The sequence below is a fragment of the Carassius auratus genome, chromosome 22 (genome assembly GCF_003368295.1).
Source record: "Carassius auratus strain Wakin chromosome 22, ASM336829v1, whole genome shotgun sequence".
Classification (NCBI taxonomy): Eukaryota; Metazoa; Chordata; class Actinopteri; order Cypriniformes; family Cyprinidae; genus Carassius; species Carassius auratus.
In genome coordinates this window covers 2,977,100-2,986,703 of record NC_039264.1, presented here as the reverse complement: position 1 = coordinate 2,986,703, position 9,604 = coordinate 2,977,100, and the positions used below count along the sequence as shown (strand labels likewise).

Sequence of the window (9,604 nt, the reverse complement as noted above, 5' to 3'; positions counted from 1 at the left end):
AGTTATATTTGTTATATGACATGCAAAAAGCAGTGAAATGTAGGTCTGGCATACTCTTTTTAGACTGTGCAAAAAAAAAAAAAAATAAGAGAAAATTAAATACAAATAATGAAACAACAGGAAAAAAATAGTTTTTTTTTTTTTGGAGATAATTAAATACAAATAATGAAATATATGCAATATACTGTATTAAACTGCTACACAGATGATGTGCAGAGATGTAAACAATGTGCACTGAGGATGAAATGTTTAGTAGTCTGATAACATGAGGGAAGAAACTCCTCCTGAGCCTCTCCGTCTTTGCCATCAGACTGCAGAAGGGTCTGCCTGACTGTAGCAGATGGGTTGGTGGGGTCTTTAAGGATCTTAACAGCCCTAGATTTACATCTCCTGGTTTGGATGTCTTGCAGAGAGGGAAGAGATGTTCTGGACATGTGCTCAGCTACTCTTTGCAGGGCATTTGAAGGTATTTGAAGATGCTCACTCTCTCCACTGGGGTCCCGTTAATGATGATTGGGGTAGATCCGCTGCTGCCTCAAATAGAAAAGAGTTATTGTAAAATATTATTACAATTTACAATATGAATGTTTCTACTGCATTTCTGAACAAAAAAATGAAGGGCTGGTGAGCATCAGACTTCAAAACCATAACAAAATCTGTCCAACCCCAAACAGTCCTCTAGAACAGATATTTAAGGAATCTGAGGTTTTAACCTGCTTGATTTTTATCAGCATTGGAACACTTTGCTGCTGCTTTCACTCCAATGCTATGGATTATATTTTTACTGGAATGAAGTGTCATTAGTCACTAAACATTCAGTCCAATGACATGGAAAATAATAAAAATAATTCACTGTTGACAAGTTAACATTAACTAAAGTACAATGCACATTTATGTGAGATGTCATTTACATTCCAACATTTGTCATTTAGGACAGTCTCTGACCATACCCCTGGAGCAATTTTAGGGACAAGCGCTGTTGCAAATGTCCACCTTTAAAGTATGAACATAATTTATCCACACAAAGACCCACATACACACACACATTAGTCAAAAATCTTCAGAAAAAATAAATTACACATCTTGATGCATAGAAAGAACAAAAAAAAGTTTACAGGAAAGTGATCCTTTGGGTTTGCAGAGAGAGGCGGTAACCAGATCACTGAAATGTAACTTTTGGCCACCCTGACTTGAACTTTCTGTAACACAACGTTTACACATAATGTTTTTGTTTGTTTGTGTTTCCTACAATGACAAAATTAATTCTACACCTGTTGATATTTAATGCATGGTAGTGGACACTGCAGTTATCCTCATATATCCACTCTGTTATGATTATTAAATTGAAAAATGAATTTGGTAATTAAACCAAATGTTTCAATTAACTTACATTACATTATTTGGATTAACGTTACACGTAAAAATAGATAACATTTAAAAAAAATTTGAAACAATGACCAGCTTTGTTAAAGTCAAGAATTATCAGTTAGGAGTTTTAACTAAGACTCATTCTTATGGAACACTGTACTAAATCTATTAATAGTTATTGATCGCTTAAAAATCAGTGCAGTTATAATACATAGGCCTGCATATTTTACGTAACAATGAGCTTGTAATCATGATTTAACTATGTCAAGACTAAAACATCAACCGCCAAGATACTGAACTTTTTCGCAACTTGTAATACGTTGTACAAGTCTGGACTTACCCCTTCAAACTCCTCTTTCTTGACGCTGAAAAGCCTTGGGAAGTTGACGTCGTCTTTTTTTTTTTTTTTTTTTTTTTTTTATTTGGTGGGGGGGGGGGATTCGCAGCGTGCATTAACCCCATGACATTAAATAAACCAATCAAAAGGCTCTGGAGGTTTGTACAGCCCACTTGGAGCTGAAGTCCCACCCATTTGGAGCTGACCCGCCCATTTGGAGCTGGCTCCGACCTCCGTTTATACCTATCTCCTTTGAGGGGATCCGGATCTTCACGATCCGTTCCTTTCAAAGAGCCGTTCAAAAGAACGGCTCTTTTGGCTCTTTTTAAATATTTAGTCAGTTTTAAGAAGCCAGCTTAGGGGCATCTCAGTTTATCCTGGAAATAATCACTGGGAGGAATGATGAGGTGAGATTTGTAGTCAAATAATTAAAACTCAGATATGACACACCAATACTTATGTTATTCATACAATACCTACTCACAAATAAACATCAAAAACAAAGCTGGCTGCAATTAATTTCTGTGCAAAACAGCTTTTACTACAAACACTTCCACACAAGAACATTGTTATCACATCACACAAGAACATTTTGATAGAAAACAAAAAAATATTTAAAGTAGATAAAATTAGAATAAATAAAATGGAAATGTCTACATACTACATACTATTACTACTGTAAACTTTGCAAATAGGACATCAGCCCCTTCAAGTCAATGAACAATAAGTGGGCTGCAATGAATGTCTGTGCAAAACAGCTTTTAGAGAAACATTTCTATACAAGAACAGTATCACAAAAGAACATTTTAATGTTTTTAAAAGAACAAGTTTTAAATGAACATAAAATGCAATGTAAATAAATACATAGCAGTTCCTTACTTTATGGCTTTTTCTGCCTCTCTTTTTTTGTCCTTGGGCAAATTTAATATCATCACGCTGGGTGCGCCCCTCCCCCTATAACTGTTCTGTCTCGCGGAGGAGCTTATTTGAGTGCATCTGTGTGAAACACGCATAGGGAAAATGAATGACAGAAAGAACGGCTCCCCTCCAGCGCGACTCGGCTCCCATCGTTCATGTTTATGAGCCGTTCAAAAGAATCGGTTCGTTCGCGAACGTCACAACTCTAAGTGCTACCTTCCCAACACATCTAATACTTACGCAAACGTTCATCACACTACAAACAATACAAAACTAAAATGTTATAAGATAAAGAAAAAAAATTCATTCTTTACCTGGGTCTTCAGCCTATGATTAGCTCATCTCACCTCTTATCTGACAAGAAGTCATTAGGTGTGTTCGACATCGGCTGGGGCTGGATGCAACCGATCGGCGAGAGTAGCCGCGTGCAGGTGGGGAGGAGCTGAAAACGGAGATATGAAGCCGGACACGTTGTGGCTCCCGTAGTTTGCTGCAATTACGTCAGTCATGGCAGATCACGTGGCGATTGCTTACTTGATCGCGTTTAAATGTGTGTATAAGTGGTGTTTTGGAAAAAGAAAAAAAAAAGTGTTTTGGAAGGGTGCCTTCCAAAACAAGATACCATATTGGATATATACTTTATCAGTATGACATGGGTGTTTCTGCTTATACAAAATTATAAAAGTAACCTATAAAAAAATTCCCTGGTGGGTATGTGTTTTTTAAGAAGGTTTCAGCAACAAGATTTACAGTGCCCTCCTGCTGATCTTTTTAACATTTTAAACATAACACCACTGATTTTCATATACAGAAAAGCACAATTCTGTTGGATTTATATTGTGATTTAGACCAACTATTTGAAAGTGAACAGAATGTTGTCAAGTTGTTAAGTTGAAGTTACAGCAAGTTGTTAGCAGTTTGCTAACCACATGCAGGTGAAGTATAACACAGCAAAATAAACTAGAGAATATGAAGAAACCAAACAAATGGAGGAACATAATGTATTATGTATCATTTGTATAGGAGCATACATTTATGACCACATTAGATTGTATGCTTTTTAGATTAACATTTTAGTTCTTAAAAATGCTCATTTGAATAGGTTATGCTGCTGAATACTGTAAAAGGTCTGTATAAAAAAGAAAGTCATGCAAAATAAACATACACAAACTTTATATTAACAATAAAGTAAATACAGTAAAACAATATTTAATAAATATGATTTATAAGATGAAGACGACTTAAAAACGTATTGAACTGTTTTAAAAGTCCATATGAGAATTTCTGAAACTGAAGCCGACTAGCAATAAACTTGAAACGCACGTCATCGGTGTCATCAGTGAATCCAGCCAATCGTGGATCAGTTGTGTCGTCATCAGAACCAGTGCAGCCGCTCTTCAGAAGCTGCGCTGGCTGAGTTCTCCGGCTACTCTCGAATCGCTCTCGTGGTACTTTGACGGCACACGTCACAGTCACGTGGCGTCAGCGCTGTATCAAGTCGGACAAAATTTCTAACCGGCATGCACTGCTTCAAGTCAGCCGACGATCGGTTTGCGCAAAACTGCATGAAGTCGAACAAGCCTTTCGTGTTTAAGTCATTCCTTAATCACGTGACCATACGCAAAACCAACGAGGTCTAGAGCCGGAAAGAGAATTGATTAGTTCATCTCATGAGTCTTTCGGGTCGAGTTTGACTCGTTCCTTAATCACGTGACAGACCCATGCGCTATTTCTGACATTTCTGTCATTGTGTTTTTGTTACTGTTTGTTGAGGATCTGTGGTGTGTTATTATTTTATAAATAAATAAAACCTTGTTATAAATAAAATTTTGATTAATTTGTCTTCTTGACTGTCTATCGGTAAAATAAACACTAGGCTACATAATATAATAATCCAAATTTACAATAAAAAGTATTTATAGACTAGTTTGTTCATTTTTACTCCAGTTTTGAGTTTGCTGGTATGCTAATTGCTTTTCCTATGCAGACTTGACATATTGGTGTAATATATGTATAAGAAGATTGCTCAAAAAAGGACATAATGACATGCATTAAAAGCAAATAACATTTGGAATTTGACTTATTAATGTTAGTTTAAAACATTAAGGTTATGATAACTTCAGTTTTAACCCAGCTCAGAGTGAAGAGTTTCAGATCCTGATGCACTGCCAGTGCAGGGGCCATGTTTTGGGAAGACTTTGACGAGAGGGTAGCAAGTTTGAGGCCTTCTGCTACCTCTTCTAAGACCTCAGATGCTATGATGGAGATGCGGGCCAACCTTGCAGAGCTACTCTTACCCCGCACATCAGACCCTCTGGCCTGGTGGAGGAGATGTTCACCAGTATACAAAAGCCTTTCTGAAGTCACAAAGACAAGACTTTGCATTGTGGCCACATCCGTGCCATCTGAAATTTATTTTTTCTAAAACTGGGCAGATTATCTCAGATAGAAGAACTCACAGACTCAGCCCATCCAAGGTCAGGGAGCTTGCTTTTTTTTATTTTTTTTTATAATGCAAACATGCCTTAAAGCAAGTCCGAAAAATATAGCCACAGTGTGTTATTTATTTTAAAGCTTATTTTTATTTCTTTAGAAAAAGACTAGCTTGTTGTGCAATATTTTTGTTGTTGTGATTTTAAAGGTAATTTGTTATTGTTATAAGGCTCCGTAGCTTTAGTATCTCTTAATTTTCATTTAATTTTTATTCAAATGGTTTAAAATTATTTTGGGATTAGTTATGCTCTTAGTTTTTTATTTTGGCACAAAAGTGTTATTTATTTTAAAACGCATTCATTTAAAATTATTGTGTAAAAAAAGCAAAGCTTGTTGTGCAATATTTAGTTTTTCTTTTTTTATATATTGTACTTTTAAAGTTCATTTGTTAAGGTTATTAGACCCAGTGGCTTTATTATCTTTTAATTTTAATTTCATTTTTAATTATTTACATTTTTTATTATTTTAATTTATTTTGGAATAGTTGTCCTCTTTACAAAGCTTTTCTGGCACAAAAATAAACAAACAACAATTGAAAAGTATGTACAGTGTTTTTAATGGTTTATAAAGTGTCATATGTTACAAAAGTATGGTTTACACAGACAATCTGATTTAATAACTGCACAACTAAACAAAAAACAAACAAACAAACAGACAGAAAAAAAGATCAACATTTTAAGCATAACCAACTCTTAATTTCCACATTCAGTGTTATGGAAAAGTACCACCATGACAGAAATTAAAAGCAACAATTTGAAACCAAAAATGCATCACGTTACTGTAAGAGTAAATAATACTAATAATAAATAAGTACTACGCACCCATGTTTTAAACCTCTTAAGCACAAATGCTATTTTGGGGATTTCCGTTTTTCATTTTCCTTCCTAATTTTGAATGCTTCTCTATTCACATGGAAACGTGTCAGATGCAAAAGTTTGGTATCATTTTAAAGGAAACCCTTTGAAATTACATAAAACACTGTTGAAATTGATAAAAATGACAATATATGCTGTCTGTGTTATAATAAATAGGGAAAAAACAAGGCGCTTTTTTATTTTATTTGTGTAAACTGAAGTTTGAAATAGTATAGCTCAGGCAATGAAGGGCCTAGCAACTTCAGACCAATGTCATGTTTTTCTAGCACATGTCAGCTAATAGAGGAAAAAAGAAATTTCTTTCTATCTTAATCTATGCAAAAGTTATTCTATTCCAACTGAAGGAAGGAATAATACAATTTTTGTATAAAATTTTAGTCTAAATAAGTATGAAGTCATCTTTTGCACACTTGCAGTATGGAATAATGTGATATCTGTATATTATTTTACAGAAAACACTCAGAAGTTACATAAAAAGCTGCTGTTTGTGACAAATAGTATTATTTATGTTGTTTCACATATGATGAACCATCTCAACACAATGTGCTTTTTTGTGTGTGTGTTTTCTGAACAGTCTTTGAAAGAGAGTAAGAGAGTTGCGCAATAGCAACATGCATAGAATTATTAAAAATATCTGGTCTGTCACAGTCTAAAATAGAATCCACAATCTCCAGCTTCATATCATTTCATTTATGTCTATTCTGCATCGTGTAAAGATTGGGAGACCTCGCCTGTCTCAAGCATCTATAATATTTGATATTTATAGCGTTTCTGTTTGTTATGATCCAAAACCAGCGCTAAATCCCCGTCCCCGAATCTCGTACGAGAACTTCGGAGCGTCAACAAACTAATTTATGTTCATCCGCGCAGTACTGTATGGTTTACTGTAAATTCAATGAGACGCGGTCATATACTGTATACGATAATGAAAGTAAACAGATTAGCTTATGCTTAGCGGAGCTTCGAGGCTTCAAAATAAAGAATCAAATGTATAAAAGCAAGTATCACCCGTATACGCTTACCAGATGCGCGTCCTGACCTCTCCACGGCGACGGTGGTCATCCATAACTTGTATTATGAATATTATTCATTGTTAATCCGGAGATTCTTCCGCGTGTAGCTTCCCCGTCGTGTGGTCTTTGTTTAGAAGCAGCCAAAACACAATTTCCCTTCGGCCAGCGCTTCAGTGACGTCACCAGACGGATGCGGATGGGGCAGTGAGTGTCCATTCCAGCACCGCTTTTTCACACCTCTGACTGGTTGAGACGGCTTTTGAGTGGCAGCTGTAAGGACTAATAGTGCTTCACAAAAGAGTTCAGATGTCTATAGCAGAAGAAAGGCTGCAGAGGCCCATCATATGAGTTAGAGATCTGGTCAGCCAGCAGACTGGTCACTCCTATGTGGCGCACTTGTACAGAACGCTTTATATCTCAGCAATGGAAGCACGCCAGAAACGTAAAAATGGTCTTGTTTGAAAGAAGAGATTCTAATCTAAAAGGTTATATCGAGTATATAGGTATGTGTGGCTGTTTGCGGCTGACTAAGATGGATAAATAATAATTTGCAATGAGGTGAGAAATGTTACATCGCGATTCTGTTGAAGATCATTCGATCTGTGATTGTCACACAATAAAATGATCTACATCATCAGATTCCTGAGAAAGAGAGCTTTCTTGTGATATATGACTTGACTGTTTTGTGAAAAATATTTTAAATACACATTCTTATGAAAAATTATTCGCAATCGTTAGACGGAAATTTATAGGGGGGGGGGAATATATTTCTTAGCTTAATTTGACTACTTTATGTATCATAAAACCCAATTAATGGTATTCTTTGTAAAGAAAACACTCTAAGCTTTCAAATGAACCCATATATGGCTTCAAACCTTATAAGGAAGGCTGTGCAAATTAAAGGGAAGTCGGCATGCTATTTTTGGACCCGGTACCGGGTCTGCAGAGTTTATTAAGAAAAGTTGTAAATTAACTAATTACTCTAGCCAATGTTGTCACATCACGGGAACGTAAAACCCGAAGAACCGAAAGATGAACTATTCAATTCTCTGCATTCTTTTACTGTCTATGGTTTTAGCGTATGGGTCTGTCACGTGATTAAGGAATGACTCGACCCGAAGACTCATGAGATGAACTAATCAATTCTCTTCCGGCTCATTCTGCATTGGGTTCAGCGTATTGGGCTGTCACGTGATTGAGGAACGAGTCAAAAACCCGATAGACCCGAACTATGAACTAATCAATTCTCTTTCCGGCTCATTCTGCATTGGGTTCAGCGTATGGGGCTGTCACGTGATTGAGGAACGAGTCAAAAACCCGATAGACCCCGAACTATGAACTAATCAATTCTCTTTCCGGCTCATGCTGCATTGGGTAAGCGTATGGGGCTGTCACGTGATTAAGGAACGAGTCAAAAACCCGATAGACCCGAACTATGAACTAATCAATTCTCTTTCCGGCTCAAGACTGCATTGACTGACAGGTGAATTACTACGACTAGAACAGAACCTATTGAATAATGCGCATGCGCGACTGGAACGAATCACTCCCCGAGACGACTCGTTCTTCCCGAGTCACATTAAAGATTCGTTCAAAATGAATGAATCGTTCAAGAACGACACATCACTAGTTTTTTTTAATCTTGTCCATTAACAATTGGGTCAATGACAAGAAAAATTATCCTCAACCATTTTTCTTCATGATTATGAAAACTATATCACCTTATATTTGTTCATGGCCCCTTTTATACCAAATTATGTGTTTTGGTAAACACTAATACAAGAACCACAAACTTACTAAGTCAAGAGTCAAACTACCCCAACTAAAGCAAGCACTGATCACAATAATGGTGGTCAAACATTTTCAAATAAAATATCAACATCTAAATCTCTGTTAATTCTCAAAAAATAACTTCTGTAGACGTCTGACAGAAATAAAGTCAAACTGGTTAGTAATAAGTGAAGCTGGTTATATGTGTACTGCCATGCATTTCAACGTTTTTTATGATTTTTGTGGGGGGTGTTTTATTCCCAGCCAAAATTCAGCATCTGCCCAACATTGGAGCTTGACGTCAAACAGTCGTTGGATTTAGACGTCAACCCGATTTTCATTTTCAACCAAAATCCAATGTCTAACTGACGTTTGAGTCTACATCCTGTGCCTGCTGGGGAAGAACTACAAAAGGGCAAAATGTGTCCATTTTCCTAAAAAAAAAAAAAAGAAAGAAAATCTATACCCTCCCAAGATATTTCTTTTTTTCACCTCATAACTGAAAGCATTTTAACAAAGTGCATTGGTGTGTATTACAGTATGTAAACCACAAACATATTTTTGAAAAAAATATGAACTACTAATGAATTATATGAACTACTAATGAATTACATCAAGAAATATGTCAAATCTGTAGTATAAATAAGAGTAAGCTTTACTCAACCATTTCACAGTAAACTGAATCTGTGTGTATCACTGAGCTGCTGCTGCTGATTTTCACTTCATAAAGTCCAGAGTCTGTGATTCTGGGTGTCTGTGATGGTCAGAGATCCAGTCTGATGATCCAGCTTCAGTCTGTCTCTGAATCTCCCATCAGGACCAGTAAATAT

The 9,604-nt window shown here is 36.2% G+C and overlaps 1 protein-coding gene and 1 long non-coding RNA gene across 2 annotated transcripts in view; one reads left to right on the top strand and one right to left on the bottom strand.

Moving 5' to 3' along the window:
* Positions 1–207: 207 nt before the first annotated feature.
* On the bottom strand, positions 208–1,785 carry LOC113040627 (uncharacterized). Its single transcript, XR_003275262.1, has 3 exons — positions 1,709–1,785; positions 1,116–1,199; positions 208–530 (listed from the first exon to the last, which is right to left on the bottom strand). It is a non-coding gene; the product is annotated as an uncharacterized LOC113040627 (long non-coding RNA).
* A 5,772-nt stretch (positions 1,786–7,557) lies between these two features.
* The window catches only part of LOC113040748 (unconventional myosin-IXb-like), a 22,843-nt gene continuing 20,796 nt past the window's right edge, over positions 7,558–9,604 (top strand). The window contains 1 exon segment of the mRNA XM_026199005.1: positions 7,558–7,562. Within this exon segment, the coding sequence (XP_026054790.1) occupies positions 7,558–7,562 (5 nt within the window).